At 50.2% G+C, this 19873-nt stretch overlaps 9 protein-coding genes across 9 annotated transcripts; 3 read left to right on the top strand and 6 right to left on the bottom strand.

Moving 5' to 3' along the window:
- Positions 1–172: 172 nt before the first annotated feature.
- PtrM4_087270 (uncharacterized protein) lies at positions 173–2656 on the bottom strand (the record flags this gene model as incomplete). The annotated part of the gene is made up of 1 exon (XM_066106757.1): positions 173–2656. One exon carries the CDS (start codon positions 2654–2656, stop codon positions 173–175), a length of 2484 nt encoding a protein of 827 aa, XP_065963695.1.
- A 48-nt stretch (positions 2657–2704) lies between these two features.
- Positions 2705–3877, bottom strand: PtrM4_087260 (Retrotrans-gag domain containing protein; the record flags this gene model as incomplete). Its single annotated transcript, XM_066106756.1, has 1 exon — positions 2705–3877. The coding sequence occupies one exon, from the start codon at positions 3875–3877 to the stop codon at positions 2705–2707; it is 1173 nt and encodes a 390-aa protein (XP_065963694.1).
- A 388-nt stretch (positions 3878–4265) lies between these two features.
- PtrM4_087250 (uncharacterized protein) lies at positions 4266–6563 on the bottom strand (the record flags this gene model as incomplete). Its single annotated transcript, XM_066106755.1, has 1 exon — positions 4266–6563. One exon carries the CDS (start codon positions 6561–6563, stop codon positions 4266–4268), a length of 2298 nt encoding a protein of 765 aa, XP_065963693.1.
- An 807-nt stretch (positions 6564–7370) lies between these two features.
- On the bottom strand, positions 7371–10764 carry PtrM4_087240 (uncharacterized protein; the record flags this gene model as incomplete). Its single annotated transcript, XM_066106754.1, has 3 exons — positions 7371–8821; positions 8931–10093; positions 10145–10764. 3 exons carry the CDS (start codon positions 10762–10764, stop codon positions 7371–7373), a joined length of 3234 nt encoding a protein of 1077 aa, XP_065963692.1.
- A 367-nt stretch (positions 10765–11131) lies between these two features.
- On the bottom strand, positions 11132–13368 carry PtrM4_087230 (uncharacterized protein; the record flags this gene model as incomplete). Its single annotated transcript, XM_066106753.1, has 4 exons — positions 11132–11515; positions 11977–12608; positions 12666–13134; positions 13234–13368. The coding sequence occupies 4 exons, from the start codon at positions 13366–13368 to the stop codon at positions 11132–11134; spliced, it is 1620 nt and encodes a 539-aa protein (XP_065963691.1).
- A 20-nt stretch (positions 13369–13388) lies between these two features.
- PtrM4_087220 (Dimer-Tnp-hAT domain containing protein) lies at positions 13389–15366 on the top strand (the record flags this gene model as incomplete). The annotated part of the gene is made up of 2 exons (XM_066106752.1): positions 13389–13397; positions 13762–15366. 2 exons carry the CDS (start codon positions 13389–13391, stop codon positions 15364–15366), a joined length of 1614 nt encoding a protein of 537 aa, XP_065963690.1.
- A 543-nt stretch (positions 15367–15909) lies between these two features.
- Positions 15910–16560, bottom strand: PtrM4_087210 (3'-5' exonuclease; the record flags this gene model as incomplete). The annotated part of the gene is made up of 1 exon (XM_001940020.2): positions 15910–16560. The coding sequence occupies one exon, from the start codon at positions 16558–16560 to the stop codon at positions 15910–15912; it is 651 nt and encodes a 216-aa protein (XP_001940055.2).
- A 322-nt stretch (positions 16561–16882) lies between these two features.
- On the top strand, positions 16883–17899 carry PtrM4_087200 (putative btb poz domain-containing protein; the record flags this gene model as incomplete). Its single annotated transcript, XM_001940021.1, has 2 exons — positions 16883–17447; positions 17502–17899. 2 exons carry the CDS (start codon positions 16883–16885, stop codon positions 17897–17899), a joined length of 963 nt encoding a protein of 320 aa, XP_001940056.1.
- A 1085-nt stretch (positions 17900–18984) lies between these two features.
- Positions 18985–19467, top strand: PtrM4_087190 (uncharacterized protein; the record flags this gene model as incomplete). The annotated part of the gene is made up of 1 exon (XM_001940022.2): positions 18985–19467. One exon carries the CDS (start codon positions 18985–18987, stop codon positions 19465–19467), a length of 483 nt encoding a protein of 160 aa, XP_001940057.2.
- Between the last annotated feature and the right edge of the window lie 406 nt (positions 19468–19873).

Raw genomic sequence — 19873 nt, 5'->3', positions numbered from 1 at the left:
TGGTTTAAGGAGGCCCTTCTTTGTTTCTCTCCATATCGTATTCCTTCCGCAAATCTCGCAGTTACGGACAAAGCGTCGCACGTCGCTTGCTGCACCCAGACTCCGCAACAATCAATCGGATCGGCATGATTGATTCCTATCTAGGTTAAAGGCTGCCTAATAAAGTAACTCTTTAACCTATATAGGAATCAATCATGTCGATCGATTGATTGTTGCGGAGTCTGGCTGCACCTGACCAGAAGAACTGCCTTGATAAGATTGAGTAGGTAAGATCTCGTCCGGGGTGGCCAGTAATATGCGAGTCGTGAATATTTTGAATGATTCGCGTGCGGAGTGGTTCGCAGTGAGGGATCCATGTCCGGTCTCGAAATCGTAACAAGCCTCTCTCGTCTAGGGTGCATTCTGCTATACTCACTAACTTCTCCTTCTGAAGCTTAGTAGGGAGGTTCCTCTCCTTATTTGCTACTAGTGTAGTAAGCTCCTGATAAAGCTTATCTTCTTGGCGGCTTCGGTGCCACAGATTCTGCATCTCCTGGTCCTCAAACATGCGTATCTCTTTTGTGAAGTCAATCTCCTCAGACGATAGAGACTGGATTTGAACACTCCGCAAGTGCTTGCTCTGGAAGAGACGGATAAATCGAGACCGTATTCGTTCATCGTCATAGTTGGCGGGTAGGTCTTGTTCTCGTCGTGATAGGGCGTCGGGTTTTCCCATAGTCTTTCCAGGTTTCCATTCCAGGGAGAAGTCGAATCGTGAGAGAAACTCTGACCAACGTACTTGTCTTTCAGACAGCTGTCGTTCGCGGTAGAAGTATTGGAGGTTCTTGTGGTCCGTCAGAACTGTAAACTTCCTAACCATACGTAGTTCAGGAGCCCATGCTTCTAAGCAACGAACAATAGCTAGAAGCTCCTTGTCATGAATTGGATAATTGGCCTCTGTTGGTGAGTGCTTCTTTGAGTAGTAAGCAACGGGTTGCCAGTTGTTGTTCTTGTCCTTCTGCAGCAATAGGCCGCCAGTTGCATGTCCTGAGGAGTCGGCTTCTACTAAGGTGTCCTTCTCTGGATCAAAATGGCCGAGTATTGGTGCTGTAATGAGAAGTTCCTTAATCGTTTCAAATGCTTGATTGCAAGCCTCGTCCCAATGAAAAACCATCTCTTTCTTAGTTAGGTTGATGAGCGGTTCAGCAATGTCCGAGAAGTTCGGTATAAAAACTCGGTAGAAGTTGGCAAAACCAATAAATGCTCGGATAGCCTTAACTGACGTTGGTGTAGCCCATTCGCGGATTGCGATAATCTTTTCAGGGTCAACTCGAATACCCACTTCTGCTTCCACAATGTACCCGAGGTATTTAACTCGTTTAGTCTCGAACTCGCACTTGTCGATATCAATCTGCAGTCCAGCGTCTATGAGGCGTTGAAGAACCTTTCCAACCTTCTCTCTGTGATCCTGAAGCGATCCTGACGAGTAGATCAAGATGTCGTCAACGTAGGCTGAAACAAAGTCGTCAAGGTAATCCTGCAGAACACTATTTACGTAGCGTTGAAATGCGGCTGGTGCTCCTGTTAGTCCGAAGGGAGCAACCCGCCATTCGAATAGGCCGTATCTTGTTCGGAAAGCTGTCTTCCATTCCTCTCCTTTGGCCACACGGATCTTGTGGAAGGCTGCGATAACGTCAAGTTTTGTGAACCATTTAGCTTTGGCCACATTTCTCAGTGTTTCTGTGAATAGAGGCAGAGGGTAACGGTCCTTCCTGGTGATGTTGTTCAAGCCTCGGTAGTCAACGCAAAATCGGATGCCCCCTCCTGGCTTTTTAACCATTAGGACGGGTGCGGCTGCGGGAGAGTTACTAGCGCGGATAAAATCCTTGTCTAACAGCTCGGTGAGAGTTTTCCTAAGCACTAGTAACTCTTCTCGGCTCATGCCGTAGAGCGGACCCCATGGAATGGTCTTCTCGTTTCCGTCTTGATCCTTTTCAATCTCAATGTGGAGATCAACGCCTTTACGATGCGGGGGAAGTTTCTCAGCTAGGAAATGGTCGAAAGCCTTCAGCCATTGGTGGTACTGGGGTGGGAGCTTCGTCTTCGGATCGGATCGTTTGCGCGGTTTCAAAGCTTTCTCAATGTCGGCGATGGAAACAGCGAACAGTCCAGTGTCGAGCGCAATACCGTCTCCTTTGTTCTTCCTACGGCTTCTTCTCACCTCCGCCATGAATGCGGAAGCCATCACCTGAGTAGCCTTCATTGGTGGTGGCTTGTATGACGCTTTCTTGTGGTTCCATGCGCGGATGTTTGATGCGCCGATATCCAGGCAGCCTTGTTTGGCCGAAATTGTGACGTCGGCATCCTCTAACCAGGGCTTTCCCAGAATCACGTCGTAAGTCAGGCCAGGTACAACGTAGAAGAAGACGCGTTTCTGCTGGTGGCCGTCTATGTCTATCGAGGCGTAAGTAACTGTATCTAGGACAGTACTTGGTTCTGCGTTCTTCCCAGCTGCTTCCTCCAGCTGACGCGGGGCTATCTTGATTGATGGCAGTCTCAGAGATCGAAAGAGTTGTTCATTGATGGCGGAATAGCAAAGGCAACCTGAGTCAACAAGTCCAGTGACAAAGTCAGTTCCATTAAGTCTAACGTCCACTACAAAGGGATCGCTATCCATCTTTTGCTTTCCAGTCTCCTTCCATTCTTTCTGAGCTGCCGCGTGTTCCTATTGCTCTGCTTCGGAGTCTTCTGGATCTTCCTCCTCTACAGCTGCCTTGGTGACCACAGTACTCTTTGCTGTCTTGACGCTAACGTGAGTTGGTCGTAGAGCGGCTGCTAACGGGCATGTAGCTATTCGGCAATTGTTGCGGCCGCATCGGAGGCAGCGTCGTTCCTGGCGTCGAGCATCGATTTCCTCTTGGTTGACCCATTTTGCTCGTTTTCCAATAAGTTCTCGGTCTTCGGGACGCCTAGATGGATATCCATTCATGTTGGTCTTGCCGCGGAGGCCGACAGCGTTCACTTGGGTAGTTGTAGGCTGCGTAGGTTCCCATTCCATCATGTCTTCGGGGGAAACTGCTGTGAGCGTGGCATTATTTGATTTTGCTGGTGGTTCATAGGTTGGTGCATTTTCAGCAGTTCGGCTACCGTAACGACGGGTTGTTTTCGTCCATTGGCCGAACAACTCCATGTCGTTGCTAAGATCTACACACTTCTGAGCGAACCTTGCGTATGTGCTTGTTTCTGTCCCTGATGTACCAACAAGCCTATCCTTTATCCTACCACTTAATGCATTTCGTAAGTAGGATATCTTCGTATGCTCAGGCCAGCTTTCTGCGTCAGCGTTGGCCATCTCTTTCTCAAACCGTGGATAGAAGGAAATAAACGTCTCGTCGTCCTTCTGGCGTATAGAGTAGAGGTTCTGAATGGCTTTCTCCTTCCGATTTCGTTCGCCGTAGAGGAGTTCAAGGCGGTCAAGCAGCTTGAAAGGGTTTGGCGATTCTTCTTTAACTTGTATCTCGTAGTATGTTGTAACGTTGGTTTTCGCTGCCCCATCAAGACGCATGTAGACGTAGCGTAGCTGAGCTTTTAGGCTTCCAATAGCTTGCGCGTCTTCTTCGATCTTGCCCTCCATCTCTAGCTTCCATCCTCGCCATTGTGATTTGTTTCCACCAAACGTAGGCGGGTGGGGTAAGCTGTGCCGCGGCTTTGGGATTATAGGCACAGATGTGTTCGAAGTCTCGGAGGTTGGCGTCGGATCAGTGGTGGCGTCTGTATTGTGACCAGGCGTTTGAGGTGGCTCGTGCGATGATGCTTCCAGCCTCTCCATCCTAGTGCTCATGTCTTCAAGTCTCTGTAGTAGCGACTGTAACAGCTGGTTCGAATCGTTCGTCGTCATGTTAGTATCCCCGGGGGAGCTCATTATAACGGTGCCTTGGTTGCTGCGTGTTCTGCGTGTTCTGCGTGTTCTTCTTGATCTTGACTGTATGTGAACGGTCTGTAGGAACTGTATTCCAGCTACCTAGTCCAGATGCTATTTACAGTCAAGATGAAGAAAGAAGGTAAGACGCGAGCGGCGAGCCCGCTTTGTTTGGGTTGGCGCACGGCCCTCTCGTTGCCGGGGAAGCGACTAGGCTCGCAGCCTAGTCATGTGACTTAGGGCTCAGCCCGTTACAGCTTACATAAGGACCGGTCCGACCAGACCGGTCCGACCAACAAGACCGCCAAGAATGAGGCTGAAGCAAAGAAGGAAGCCGAGGAAATGTGTTTTACTACTGACTGTCAATCTAGTCGTCTTCGTTCTCACTATCCTCGATATCGCTGTTCCCCTCAGCTTGGGGCTTTCCATACCAGGCCCGGAGACACTCGCACGCTTCTATAATATCTGCCTTCAGCCTACCACGGCGATCGACGATAGTAAGCTTCGCGCTACTAAAAAGACGTTCGCATTCATCCGACAGAGGCGAGATCGCAAACATGTCTAGAGCGAAGCGAGCGAGATCTCGTTGGGAGTCGTAGCGAGATAGCCAGTACGCAATAGCCTCATTGCAACCTGCCTCTTCGTTATGAAGCCGGTCAGTAGAGATGTATTGTTCATACAAATCAGTTGTAGAAACTGGAGCGTCTATTCGAATGCGCTTATGTTCCCGCTGGCGATCAAATGCTGGGTCAGGATCTCTCTCCTTCCTGGCTGGTGGTGGCAGCATCTCGACAGGGTACCTTCCCTTATACTCTGTCTCCCAGAGATGCTTCACCGCTAATTGTGCGTTTTCAAACCACCTCTTCTTCTCTTCGTCGCCATGAAGAACCCACTCTTGCCTGAACCATCCCCACTTGCGATATGGATCAAGGATTTGAGCCGCATAATATGCCGGTGGAAGGTCAGTATCTTCAGGGAATCGATTTTGCCAATTCAGCTGCTGATTGTTATAGTACTCAACGCACTTTAACCAAGCAGCATCAGCGCAGCCTTGAAGGTACTTCCATGTAAAGTTGTTATCGTCCTCAGTGTGGATGTCGTGGTAGTGATCCTTCGTCTCGCTTATCTCCCGGAGAAGGCAGTCCAAAGTTGAAAACCAGTCCGCAAGTGACGTCTTCTTACCTTCAGAAAGCAAAGTTGCAGCATAGAAGTCTTTGAGAGCGAGTTCAATCTTTTCAAGCTCAAACCAGTGCTGTCCATCAAGCTTAAAGTTCGCGATCCCTACGGAGCCCTTTCCAGGTACATGACGAGCCGAGAAGAGCTCTAAACGTTCTCGAACATTTAATGCACGTGTAATCGAATAAAACCATGAGTTCCAGCGGGTCGAGTTGTTCTGGATAAGCTCAAGCCCGTCGAATTGCGAAAGATCTCCGCCGATAATAATTGTAGCAAACTCCTCACGCCGTTGTGGAGTAAGCCTGATGTATCGCACCAGGTTGTGAAGACGACCCAAACATCCGAACTTCTTCCAGAGCTCTTCCACCTTCGTATAGTCGCCACGTTGATGATGCTTCTCCAGCTTCGCAAGATACTTCTCACAGTTTCGCCCCATAAGGAACGCCTGGCAACAGAGGTTGATGACATGGCCCAAGCAACGCAGCCGGCGATGACGACGTTGTTTTGACTTCATCCATGGGCAGAGATCCTTGAGTATAAACTCAACAGCGGTATCATTTGCCGAGGCATTATCCAGCATAAAGTATCCAATCTGATCTCCGCTAATGTCGTATTCTTCCAGCAATTCAAGGACCACCGATCCAAGATTCTCTCCAGTATGTTCGCCGTATATACGTCGCATACCTAAAGCGGTAACACGTCGCATGCCGGTAGTATCAATCCACATAGCGACGACGCCTAGGATAGCGTAAGGGTTTGGTGAAGTCCAGAGATCAAAGGAGATAGAGATCCTACTCCGTGAATGGTGTAGGTCCTCCCTAAGCTGTTGCTTCTTCGATATGAATGCATTCATTACCCAGCTTCGGATAGTCTTCGCAGCCTTCGGGAGGTGGTTGAGTAGTGCCGGATTTAAAAAGAGGAGTAGTTCACGAAAGTACTGGTTCTCTAATTGAAAGAAGGCGATATGGCAGTACACAATCCAACGAATTAGAAGCTCTTTAAACTTCTCTACTGACTCCTTCCAGAAAAAGATGCTGGAAGCAGCCCCATCCTTTTGCTGGTCGATTATAGACTTCCGTACAGAACCCTTTCGCTTGATGCCACTCTGGGGATCAATCTGGTGCTTCTGTTCCAGGTGATTCCGGATCCTAGAAGTGCCATTGATGACAAACAACTCTTGCTTGCTCTTCCCAACCCTGCACTCATGGCAGTAATACACCTCTTTCTTATCGCTATCTCGAATGTATTGGAGTCCGTACTTCCAGATGTGTGATGTACCTTGACGGAAATCCTTCCTTGCAATTATTGCACGTTTCACGTACGTGATACCGCCCTGCACGAACTCATCTGGAGATTCGTGATATTGAATAGGAGTGGGTGATAGTATAGGGGTGGGTGATGACGTGGGGATAGGAGATGGAGTAAGAGACGTTAAATCTAGTCTTATAATATTCGATGGGGACGGTGAGGTTGGTGTTGAAGGCTCCATAACAATAGTATATAAGTAGGTTGTTAAGGACTTGATTGTTCTATGTAAGTAGAAGACTTACCTTGATCTTAATGACTCATATTGTGCTAAATTTTCTGGCTAGATTAGTCTAAGATCTAGTCACGTGGACCTATTTATAGCCGGACCGGTCCGATCATCTAGACCGGTCCGACCACGGTCTCAAAAAATCGCCAGACCAGACCAAGTCTTGGCGGTCTAGACCAGACCAAGACCAAGTCAGACCAGACCATTCCGATCACTGGTCTGTCTGATTGCATCTAATGGCGTTCTTGTATTACTCGCCATATCCGACAATGACTTACAACCTTTAGATTCCAGTTTACTTCGAGTTGCAGTATATGCGTAGAGAAAATGGTAGTCAACTGTGGGAGATCGCGTGCAAGCAGTGCGGGAAGAATTGAGGATTGAACTGAGGTTGTATTGTGTATGTATGTATGTATGTATGTATTGTTTAACGTCCTATGAAAGCCTCCCAGGGGGCATGAAAGACGGGTAGCGCCCTGTATGGTACTCAGGTGCTCCTATTCTTTGGGTGTTGGCAGTGTGTGCAGTCTAGTAGGGTAATTTCCGCCAGTTGAAAAGACTCTATCTAGGTTCCGGGCTGTGGGGCTGTGGATGTGTTGAGCAATGAAGCAGAGCTCTTGTTCTAGGGCTAGTAGGCCTAGGGCGTTAGCGTTGAAGCTGGGGGAGGAGGTGTAGAGGTGGTAAATGAGCGAGGGACTGATGACATAGACATAAGCGGCTAAAGGCCGCCTAGTAATGTGTTTTGTAATGCCGAAACTAAAATTATCGCCGGCAGATTGTTGTGAAGTACTTGGTGAGCTCCAAAAGTGACTCGAAGTGTTCAGGCTCAGTAAGTAGAGCCTTAAGGTACCTGACGGCCTCTTTCATATTGCTTGGGGGGTTGGATGGTCGGAGCGGCCATCTGCTAAAAGAGCGTCTTGTTTTTCTGCAGAAGAGCATGTGCTCAGGTGTTTTGAGTCGCCCGCAAGAACAATTCAATTCTGCTGTGTCGTGTCTGAATTTGATGTGGTACCATGCAAAGTCCCCATGTCGTGACCGGATGGCCAGCAGATGCGCGAGAACAGGGCGCGGAAGCGTCAGTTCGATTGGTGTCTTTGTGGTTTGGTAGGGTAGTTCCCATTGCCGGTACCAGGCCGACATTTGGGTCCGAGTTTGGTCCCACCAGCGCTGCCTGGCAGCGTTGAGCAAGGACTTAGCGATTGAACGCACCCCAGATGCTGTCGGTTCCGCGGCCATGCCGTAAGGCTGGCTGGGTGCTTTTGCTTCGGCATCGGCAAGGCGGTCTGCTGCCTCATTCCCAATAATCCCGGTGTGGCCTGGCGACCAGCGTACTTGTATGTTGAAGACTGCCATTGCTGCCTGGCACTCAAGGAATGCCCATTGCGACGATGTGGGGGCGTTGCCCCGTATACCCCAGATAACTGACGTTGAGTCAATACACATCCATAGCCTGCGGTGGCCATGGGGGGCTAGTCTGATAGCGTGCTGGAGACCTCTCCAAGCACCCACTGCTTCGGCATCGAATACATGGGATTGGGGATTAAGCGATCCCCTCCCTATGGCAATCTGAGTCTGGGCCTGGTATATCGCGTAGCCGTAGGTGACAAAGCGTTCGCCGTCAGTGCGCTGTTCTGATCCATCAGAGAAGATGGTGACGTCCTGGTTGGTAAGGGTGTCCCACCACTTCGTAAATAATTTGGCGGCCTCAGCCTTGGCTATACCGTTTGTTGGGTCAGTGCGGCACCCTGGAGAGTAGTGCGGCGCTATGAGGGTGTGTCTGGGAATGGTAGGAAGAATCAACCCAAGTCGCTGGACTTTGGAGTGTGGCTTCTGCAAACCTCCAGCTCCCCTGCCCTTCGGTATCACCGAGATCTTGATCCTGGCTGTAAGTGGGTGGTTCTTATCGACTACTTGCAGATGCAGAGCGAATCTCAGCTTTGCTTCTTCTAGCATAATGAGTGCTGATGGTAAGCCGGCGTCTCGAAAGAGTGCCCATCCTGGATAGGTTTTCCAGGCAGGGAGGATAGCGCGAGCCGCGATGGTGAGTGTCTGGTTGAGGGCTTTGAGGTGCCAGCTAATCCTAGTGCTGACTACGGGCGGTTGGTCCGATCGGTTGGTCAGAGGGTTCTTGGTGCGGCCTTCAAACCATGCTTCTGCTCCGTAGAGGAGACATGGCATTATGCAGGTAGTGACTGCTTTGCGGAGGGCTGAGGCTGGGGGCCATTAACTGTGTTGGCAAGACTACGGATGTGATGGGCAACTTTGCGGGCTGTCGCTGCTCTCGTTTCAACGTGTCTTTTGAAGTTGAGCTTTCGATCAAACCAGACCCCAGCCATCGGCAGGCGGGTTGGACTCCGTCGTCCTGATCTGTAATTGGTGTAATGGTGAGGGAGTCGTCCACAACACAGGGCGGGGAATAGTTATCCCATTGCCTAGTGAGGTGCATCATTTCCAACTTTTCTGGTGCGAAGGCAACCTTGTTTGCTGCACCCCACTCGTTGATAGCTCTGACATCTTCTGCCAGCAGGCGAACGTTTTCATCCAGAGAGTTCGAGGCCCGGTATATGCAGACGTCGTCAGCATACCCGAAGCGGCGGGTTGTGTCCTGGTTTAGAAGCTCTGCTAGGTATAGTGTGTAGAGGACTGGGGACAGTGGTGATCCTTGGGGTGTTCCGCAGGCCACGGTGTAGCACTGGGTGGTTGCCTTGCCTAATCTAACCCTGACTTTGCGATCTGTGAGGAAACTGTTGACAAATTTGAGCACTAGGTCTGGCCAGCCCTGCTTTGCCATGCGGACGAGTAGCCGGTTCTTAAGAAGTGCGTCAAAGGCTCCTTGAACGTCCATAGTAACCATAGTCACCTTCTTGCCCAATGCCCAAGCTCTTTGTGTATCGTGTGTGAAGGAGGCCAGCAGGTCCATTGCAGAGCGTTTCGGGAGCGCGCCTACATGCTGGGGGCTGAGTATCTCGTGAGTCATTGCGGTCCAGGCCAGCCGTCTTGCTACAACCCGTTCAAGTCCTTTGCCTAGGCAGGATAGGAGGGCTATTGGACGCATGGATCTTGGGGAGGTGCGGTCCTTCTTGCCGACCTTTGGTATCATGGCGACTTCGGCCGTTTTCCAGGCTGTGGGGAAGTAGCAGAGCTCAAGGCACTTCTGAAAGATAGAGCGGATGTGGGTCCTGACCTGAGCCCAGCAGGTCTTGAGAAGCCGGACGGTGATTCGATCGGTGCCTGGCGAGGTGCTGGACACCCCAATAGTGCTTCTCTCGACTTCTTCCATAGGGATGTGGGTGTCCCATGGCAGTGTACCCGCCGGTGTTTCGGTAGGCCATACTGGCTCCGGCAGGTCGTCCTCAGCGCTGAACCGGTCCAGGATTTCCACCCGCAGGGCTTCGGCTTTTTCTAGTGGGTCTGAGATGGTTTGGTTATTCACGATAAGTGGGATGTCCTGCTGTCCTGGGGTAAGTTTATGCCAACCTAGCAGGCTATATAACTCCTTATCTGTAGTGATATTGTTAATCCGGTTCGCCTAGTACTCCTTCTTCGCTTTCCGCACGACGGCAAGGAACTCCCTGGTTTCGATTGGGACCGTCCCTGGTTCTGCTAAGTTCCTGGCAGCCCGGTGCCGGCTGTGGGCTTCTACGCAATCTTCTGTCCACCATGGTGCTGAGTGACCTTTTGCCCTGTCTGGTGTGCCAGCGCCCTTGAGCGCGGCCCATAGGGTTCTTTCTAAGCTGGCAATAGATGACTCAATGTCTGCTTTCGTGTTGATAGGGCTGATTGGGTGTGCTTGGAGGTGAAGTTCAACTAGAGCGTTAAACTGGTGCAGGCGTCTTGTTGGCACCCTGTAGTGGAATTGGTCTAGAGGTTGGCGCCCTCTAGCGGGGATTGTGGTGAGTAAGGTAAAGTGGTTAGAGCCACAGTGTAGGTCCTCTGCTACTTCAGTTGTGGCAAAGGGGATATTCGAGAAGGTAAGGTCTATGACATGCCCAGCCTGGTGTGTGGCTTCGCCCGGCTCTCCAATGAAGCTCATGTTGTTGTTAATTGACCACTGATTCAGTTCAATGCCCCCGTTGCGGGCGTCTGTGCCAGGCTCAAAGGCAGACTCCGCAACAATCAATCCAGATTGGTCAGATTGATTGATTTGATTGGTCATTTGGAGTTTTTACCAACTCAATCAACTCAATCTAAGCTTTTCAAAATAGCTAATCAAATCAACTTGCGAAGGTCAGATTGATTGATTTGATTAGTTAGATTGATTTATTATTAACGAGTTGTAAGGCGAGTAGTGTCGTATTAAGAGAAGGTTTTTGGTGTTGAAGATAGTTATCTTGGACCCCTATCTCGCTTAGCTTGTGATCCCTGTCGGCCGGGCAAGCCAGTCTCTATGCATTCACTTCTCACCAGCTAGCTCTCCTCTTATAGGACTAGCTCCTTCTGCTTAGGGCAGACTCCGCAACAATCAATCGGATCGGCATGATTGATTCCTATCTAGGTTAAAGGCTGCCTAATGAAGTAATTCTTTAAACTATATAGGAATCAATCATGTCAATCGATTGATTGTTGCGGAGTCTGGCTGAAGTGGCTGCAGAGTCCTTCCGCCCCTGCCACATACGCAGGAATGCCCGGTGGTTATTGTCAAGCCAGCCGTCGCGATAGTGGACACCGTCACGGGCAGTGACATGGGTGTCAGGCACCTTCCAGAGCGCTGAGAGGTGGTGTTTGTAGTGCGGGTGTAGTATTGTAGCAGTGTAGTAGACAGGCGCGTTATCGAATTTTGCGTAGTACTTAGCAAGCTTACAATGTGCAAGGTTAACGTTTGTAATAAGATGATCTTCAGGCGCATCTAGATCTTCGTAATTTACATCCTTAAGGCGGTCTTTGAGAGCCTTAAGCTGGTTAAGAAGCTACTCAAACGTTACTAGAACTTCCTATATAGCGCCGTGTCGGCCGTGTCGGCCGCGACCTTTAAGTAGCCGTGTAGCTTCGGCAAATGGCTCAAGGAGTCGAATGTATTCTGTTATTGTCGCCTAGTCCTTGCCGCTTAGACCCCCTTCGCGTATATATAACCGTGGCTGGGCAGCAGGGAGCTGCTCACGATTCTTCCGGCGTCGTGAGGTTGCTGTTGCAGCACTATGCTCCTCAAGTTTACACTCAATATAGCCATCGATAGGGCCGTGTAGCTAGACTCCGCAACAATCAATTCAATCCGGTCACTCTCCTAGACCCACTTACCTATCTAGGTAGGGCTTAAACTCCTATAGGTAACTACTAGGCTTAAAGCGGTAATCAATCAATCCAATCTGAACCTTCTAGGACCCACTTAATTGATTGTTGCGGACTGTGCGTGTAGCTCAGCTGCACGGACAAACGTGTTGAAATAGCTATTCCAGCGTGTCTTAACAGGCTTCACAAGCTGCCGGATGTGGGGTGTAACACCTAGAGACTCTGCCTCCTCGCACTGTAGGCGCTCTAGTAGTTGTCGAGTTTGAGGCGTACAGATAGACGCAATCACGTCAAAGAGGACGCCAACAGGACCGTATTTGCGCCACTCATCCATGTACTTCTCCTCTTCCTCAAGGTGTGCGGCTTCATTCTCGTACGCGCTACGGTCTTTGCCCCAAATTACTAATTGTGCGCTTAGGTTGAGTATATGGCAGCAGCACCGCAGCCGCCGCTCGCTTGCGATAAAGCCAAACTCCTCTGCTAAGGACTCAACTGCAGTATCATTGTTACTTGCGTTGTCAAGCACAAAGTACCCAACCCTCGCGTTGTCAACGCCAAATAGCCGAAATATTGTTGTTGCTGCAGCGGCAATATTATTGCCAGTGTGCGCCCCGTGTAGCTCAGGCAACCCAAGCAGGTGGTCAACTAGCTTGCCCTCGCTGTTAAGGTAATGTACGCAGAGGCCAGTAAAAGCATACTGCCCACCAGTTGAAGTCCAGTTGTCGAATGACACGTGTATAAGCGACCGGGCTTCGCGAAGGTAGTTGGCAACAGCTAGTATGTATGTATTGTACTCAGTAATAATATGATCGTGGAGCGTTTAGTGGCTACGCCAAAGGAGAGCTTCGGCTAGCGGGCTCACGGCCGCAATCATGGCTCGAAACTGCGGCGTTTCTATTACGCGAAGGCTCTGGTTGTCCGCGACTACCCAGTCCTTCAGCGCGTCCTGAAATCGAGAGGTTGAAAAGCTTGCTGCTATCTCGTTTGCTACCTCTTGCGATACTTCTATCCCTTTAGACCTCATAATATATACTTGGGACTTTGCGAGCGCGCCCATAATATTGCCCTCCCGGCTAGCAATTGGTACAGGTCCGTTAGGTCCGTGTGAGTGTCCAGGCTTGTTGCTTGAGAGGTGTCGGCCGGCGTTTGTAGTGCTGTCAGCCTCGTAGCAAGCCTCCTGCTTCCGTCGTTGATGGCAGTACCGGCAAAGCCAGTAGTTTTTCTTGTACTTGCGGTGCCAGACGGCCCAGCCGTGGCGGTAGATCCAGCTTTTTGGCCCACCGCGACTATTACGCTCAACCTGGCGCCGCTCAAGATACGGCACACGCTTAAAATCAAGCCCGTCGTAATTGTCGTCGTCGTCGTCGTCGTCGCCGTCGTTGGGGAAGTCCGCCTGTACTGCCAAGGGCTCATCAGCCTGGGCCTCGCTCGCAGTATCGCCAACAGTAGGCGCGTTTGATAGCGATGGTAGAGGAGAATTGCGCTTGTCGCATTCTACAAGGCGGCGAAGGCCTGAATTAGAGGGAGTAGACATGAAGTACACCAAGAAGTATTATGGCAACAGTAGTCTAGCGTCGTGTGTATAGCAGACGCGACGCGACGCGACGCGAAAGGCTTACTAGGTGCGCACCGGGTAGCGCATTTCCGCAAACTCTAATTAGCTTAAAGCTAGATGCTTTAACTTATATAGGATTAGTGTCTTTATATCTAGGACTAGCGCGGCTTCGAAGCCGCACTAAATGTGGCTTTCACAACTCTAAAATACTGCTTTAAAAACAGCTAACGTCAGTCTAACGTCAGTCAGTTCAGTCAGTCTGGAGGCTTCTGAACTGACTGGACTGACGTCCAGCTGCCCCAAGAACTGACTGACTGAACTGAGTCTTGGCAGTCAGTTCAGTCAGTTCGAACTGAGTTACCTGACTGATAGCAAGTCTGCGTTGCACACTTTGCTAACGCCTCTGGAGTGATACAAGATCTCCCCATCGCCCTCCCACATCTCGCAGGCTCTCATACTGGTGATGCTATCGCTGATACAATTAAAAAGACGCTCCAAGAATACAGTATTGGGAGTGATAAACTCGGCTACTTCGTCCTCGACAATGCTGCAAACAACGATACTGCAGTCTCCTCGCTCGCCCACGCGTACGACTTCAACGCTGCTCACCGACGCCTCCGCTGCGGCCCTCACACGCTTAACCTTATTGGCCAGGCAATTATCTTTGGCAGCAATCAAGAGGCGTACAACAACAACAACGACGAGCAGCTCCAAACAGAGGAGGTGTACATGCAGGAGTGGCGTCAAGAAGGGCCCTTAGGTGTACTTATCGACGTTATCAACCATATAAAAACGCCTCAACAACACGAAATTTTCCGAAGCTTCCAAACCGCCGCCAACGCCGAGTTGCCAGCTAGAGAGCGCCTCCACGTACTTGAGCCTGTGAAGCCTGTTGTTACACGCTGGAACTCTTACTACGCTGCCTTCAAACGCGCAACTCAACTCCAGGCAGCATACAACTCTTACGCTGAGCACTACATTAACGCACTCTCCCTTGAAGATCGCCGCGCTTGTCAACGTGGCAATAAACTCCCTGAAGCACCTAGTTGGATGAGATCAACAGGACTTACAGCTGCTGATTGGGCGGTGATAACAGAGTATCAGGACTGCCTAGAGCCGCTTAAGCTTGCTACGGAGAAGCTTGAGGGTCGCGGAAAGGCAGGCAAATACGGCGCTATATATGAGACTATTCCTGTATTTGAATACGTACTTGGCGCGCTCGAAGCCCGTACGCGCTCGTACGAGCAAGTTGACTTCAACCCACCTGATGCGCCTGAAGATCACCTCTTTGTTAACCTCCGCGCCGCCTGGAGTAAGGCCAACGATTACTACAACAAGCTCGATCGATCGCCAGCATACTACGCTGCTACCTGCCTCCATCCATACTACAAATACTACTGCGAGAACAGCTGGGTGGATAAGCCAGAATGGCTAACATCAGCCAACGCTGGCTTCCTGCAGCTCTGGCAGTCGTATAAGCCTCAACGTACACGTCCTCTATCTCAAACAACTGCAAAACCAAGGCATAGAGGAATAGATGATGTGATTGGCGCCCTCGTACGGCGCAACAAGGCTCAGGTAGAGGCTGCCCACGACGATGAGTACGAGCGCTGGAGAACTCAAGAGCCAGAGTGGACAAGCGAACAGTATCTTAGCGATGGCCACCCAGTCAAGTACTGGATTCAATTACGCTCAAAATACCCGTGTTTGAGCCAGTTTGCGATTGATATACTCACGATACCAGCATCTAGTTGCGACTGCGAGAGGCTCTTTAGCGAGCTTGGCGATTTACTTGAGCCGCGCCGGCGAGCTCTTGGCAGCGAGTTACTTGCTGCCCTTCAGCTTGTACGTTCGTGGAGACGAGCTGGCTTTGACGGCTTGTACAACAACGGTGATGATGAAGATAAGTGGAGTGACGTCAAAGATGAGGAGATTGTACAACAGTACGATATAGAAGGCTGGAGTACAACACCATAACCCCCTGTATACTACTTCTTAGCATCAATCAGCCAATCAACCAATCAATCGCAATCAATCTGCTCAAAAACCCTAACAATCAATCCGCAATCAATCAGCAGCGTCGCCGCAAGCTAATCAAACCAATCGACAACCTTAAGATTGATTGATTTGATTGTTGCGGAGTCTGATAATAATACCATATCGAACAAAAGGAACGCCAACGCGAGACCCAAGTATCTAAATCCTTGGAACTGGAGTTCATGAGAGTCGGTCTGAATCGTAACAATTCCGATCCCGATCGCTGATGATGTCCCTACAGCTGGTCCCACAGTCATCCTCCCAATCATCATACGAGTCGAGGGATTTATCAAAGACCTCTTCGAAGTCATCGCGAGGAGAAGGCACATAATTCCACTGATCCAATACCATATTCTTCTCTTCGCTCCACGGAGCCAACACCTTATTTGGATCGTGAGGCTGGTAGTCTGATCTCTGGGACATCGCAACGCGCTTCTCAGATTCTTCGTCGACTAGCTTTCCCCACTGATAGGCCCGCTGCCCTCAAAACCTATTCAGCAACTCAGGGAGATACTGGACGTCACCGACACAGTAAGATATGATATCCTCTGGGATCTGACGCTGGTTGAACACATCATACGAGCCGCCATGTCCAGCCTTGAACAATCGCTCGCCTTTCTCCTTCGCCCGCTTCCAGTTAGCTAGTCCGCCGCTACCGTAGGATATGGGTTGATATGTCTCAACACATTTGGCCAGGCCGCTTAAAAACTTTAGAGATACTGTGGTCTTCCTCGTTGCACTCTCCATGAGCTGGACGTCCCCGACCCCCTGCAGCGCCACGTCGAAATGCGCAAACAGCGCATCTGAATCGTTTCGAACGTCGAAGAAGACCTTTGGAATCTTTTCGTCTTGAAGGATGTCTATCAGTGTCTTCTGTTTGGCACCGGCAGTGTTGAATGCTTGTGCGCCTAGGGTGTGCACATCGATCAGGTAGACGCGTCCAGGCGGCATGACAGTATCGATTAGAAGGGTGAAGATCAAAACGGAACCCTCACGGCAGAGGTTTACGCCTTCGAGGTCTATGTACATGGTTGGCGAGAACGGAATTGGTGGTGCATGGCATGCAACGAGCTCGTCGACCAAATCACCGATTTGTTCCGTCATATCTATGATTTCAGTTCTGATATGCTTCATACTGAGCACACGGGCTGTTGTTGCTACGCACTAGTATAAATACGAAGAGAGGGTAGAGACTTAGTTCATTTAAGGTTACCATACTTTTACTTTAGGGGTAGTGGGCAAGCCTGCGTCAATGACGTGAGACGTTGGTGCGGGGTAAGTCATGTATTGGTTGGCAGGGGCGGCGTATCGGCTGGTTACGGTAAGGTATCGAAGGGTAGTCTAGCGTGATACTTCCACAGACTTTAGCCTACTAAGACCGCAGCTATCGTAAGCTTGTGATTGCTCCTGATACATACCAACACTTTCCATCGTTTTCGCGCATCCTGTAAGGACCATGGACGCCAGCGAGAACAGCGATGACTCTGCGATTGCGCAAACAGACATTGCTACAGATGGCGACGTCATCTTCGTAGTCGGCCCACAGAAAAAGAAGATGCGAGTCTGTTCCGTCATTCTCAGTAACGCATCAGCATGTTTCAGGACCATGTTCGGACCGAAATTTGCTGAAGGGAAGAATCTAAAGAGCAACGACCCCAAAGAGATTCCAATGAGAGACGACGATGCAGACGCCCTAGAGATCCTCTGCAACGTTATTCATCTCCGGAACGATGCAGTGCCACAGTCCCTGAGTCCCACCGATGTTTTTGGGGTTGCTGTTGCTGCCGATAAATTCGGCTGCGCTGTTGCCCTGAAATACGCCAGCACGGTTTGGCTGAATCCTAAGGCTGTGAAGGAAATCTCAGACCTGTGTTATCTTATGATTGCTGCCTATATACTCGACAACCCACAGGCTTTTAGCGATATTACACTCGCGATGATATTCAGTCATGTCGGATCCTACCTCTCGCTCGCTGATCAGATCATCGATCAGCTTGACTATATGCCATGGAAAGTTTTCTGTAAGTACGAAACTTGTGAAAGACTAATTTCACTTGCTAATGCCCTTTCCGCAGATCTACTAGAAGAGCAACGAAACCTGATACGCATTGAGTTGCAGCAATTATTGTTCCAGGGATCGTTCTATGCTGGAACGGACGATAGGAGGTGCACTTGCGGGTGGGGAAGTTGTCATAACCTTGCATACAATGAGCTTCTTCGAGAACGCCACCTTGAGCCGTCGCAGATATCTACTGGCAAGGTATCACAAGTCCTTCAGCAATTGGAAGAGATGCCCGACCCAACCATGCCTTACGAATGGGAACCCTGTGATTACAGGTACCATAAGAAACCTAGGTATAGAGAATCGCGTGCTTTGAGGCTACGTGAAATCCAGGAAGGAAACGGCCTTTGTATCGACTGCTTCCGGTCAAGCACCACAGCTGAGGATCAAGTTCACAGAATCAAGCATTGAGGGCCTCTGTATGTATATCCGGGCGAGTATCACAGCTGAAGGGGTCTTTAATTGCGAACCTGCTGCGTCGATGTAACCATTCAAGGCCTTTTAGGCGCGGTAGGTTCGGGCGCCCCGTCGGGCCGACTATAACATGGTACCACATTCGAGCCAGTATTAGGGGAGAGCAAGACTCAATATAATTGCCAAAGGTTAGGGCAAATATGTAGGGTGCACGGCAGCCTAGCATTATTACAACATCATTAAAGGATTGTATCAATACGGTACCTTTAGGGGAAAAGGTTGGTCTGCAAGCTCATGTTGAGATTAGTTCATACTGGAAGGACCCAGTCGTAGTAGTATCCAGGTAGTGACGTGATCCGGGTCTACGCCCTAACGATCACATTCATAGCGCGGTGTATACGTTACACCCTCACACTCTCAGCAAACTATCTTATTGTCTTCACATTTACATTCCACCATGAGCGACAGCGATCGGCCCTCTCTGATCAACGATCCTGGGTATGCGGACCCTCCCAAGTGCCACCCCCACAACGGTTCGAACTTGAAGCACTCTCCCGATCTGGATGTTACTCGTTTACATTAGTACGAGCCCGTGCACAAACGGGCCCGGTTCCTAGAAGAGGAAGGATGTACTCCGCCTCGTATTCCATGGCTTCTACCACTGGTGCGGTCATGCGAAGATCTAGAAGCAGGCGTAGAAGAATGGAGGTCAAAGTCTCTACACTTTATTCAATCACGCCGTGCCCTCTACATTCATGTGTTATTCCAGCCTAGAACTCGAAATCCTGGGTCTTAATGTAACTGCGTAAGCAGTGTCGGGTCGGAGGCTGTGGATCAACGATTGTATTGCTATCTGTTGTCGTGTTGTGATGTATGTGTACAAGAGCTCTCGGCTCAGAGGTAAGTGCACTTGCCCACCGGGCAGTGCCTGCTACAATAGGATATCATGTGACTCTAGTCACGTGGTTACACTTAAGCTTCTACCTTGGCTTCTACTCCCCCGGCCCGGACACGTTTTGATGACGCAAGCCGCTCGCATCGTCTTCTGGGTATCACGGAGATAATTGAGATGATGCTTCGAAATGCCGAACCCAAGAGCCAATACGCTGCGCGGGATGTATCGAAAGATTGGAGATGTAGTCGCATACATCTTGCGCGGCCAGTACTGCGACTCAAAGCCCTGCTCACCCGTCCAGTATGGTCAGTTGGTTGAAAAGGATCTGAAGTGGCTGCAGCCTACGCAACACGAGATGGCTAAATTTGAAGACGACATCAACTGCGTCTCTAGTGCTTTACACACTCGAGTGTCCATGATGTCTGCTGGGAAGATACCGATTTCGATGCCGGAATTCTCCTTCCCAACACATCTGACACAGGCGGATGAGCTCCCGCTTGCAGTATTCGACGCCTTTACTACCGTCACCCAGAGCTACTTGCATTCGTCAGTCGAGGAGGCAAGGGCTTCTCGAAGAAATGGGCCCCGTTGGCTTGACTTTGGTCAGTTCCTATTTAACCCATACTTGCTCGAAATGTTCGGGAGCAATTTCCGGCCCGTGTCAGGCTGATGCGAGTTGACGGTGCAGCCGCAACTAGAGGAACATCTGAGATCACAACTACAGGCGCCAGGAAGGCTTTTCAAGGAAATTATTCTGGACATGCTCATAACACAACCGGCCTGCAAATACCTAGGGATCTATGTCATTGGAAGAGAAGGGGCCCGTAGAGTAAGGAGGCTTTACCGACCGGACGGCATCCGCATCCGCGATCTCCTACCTGGTATCCAGGAGAATCTTTCCCTAGCAGTGGATGAATGGAGATGGAGGCTCACGACTATGGGGCGAGACTTTGCACAACGTTCGTGGACGGCTTGGGGTGACAGTTTGAAGAAGCAGAGAACTTGGGCTGCGCCAGGATTTCCAAAACTCTTTATATGTCTAGAATTGGTGCATCTTGGTGTCTGTAGATTTCGTG

This window comes from Pyrenophora tritici-repentis, chromosome 3 (assembly GCF_003171515.1).
Source record: "Pyrenophora tritici-repentis strain M4 chromosome 3, whole genome shotgun sequence".
In the NCBI taxonomy this organism is placed as follows: domain Eukaryota; kingdom Fungi; phylum Ascomycota; class Dothideomycetes; order Pleosporales; family Pleosporaceae; genus Pyrenophora; species Pyrenophora tritici-repentis.
The sequence above is the reverse complement of the archived record's forward strand: the minus strand, read 5'-3'. Positions and strand labels throughout refer to the sequence as shown.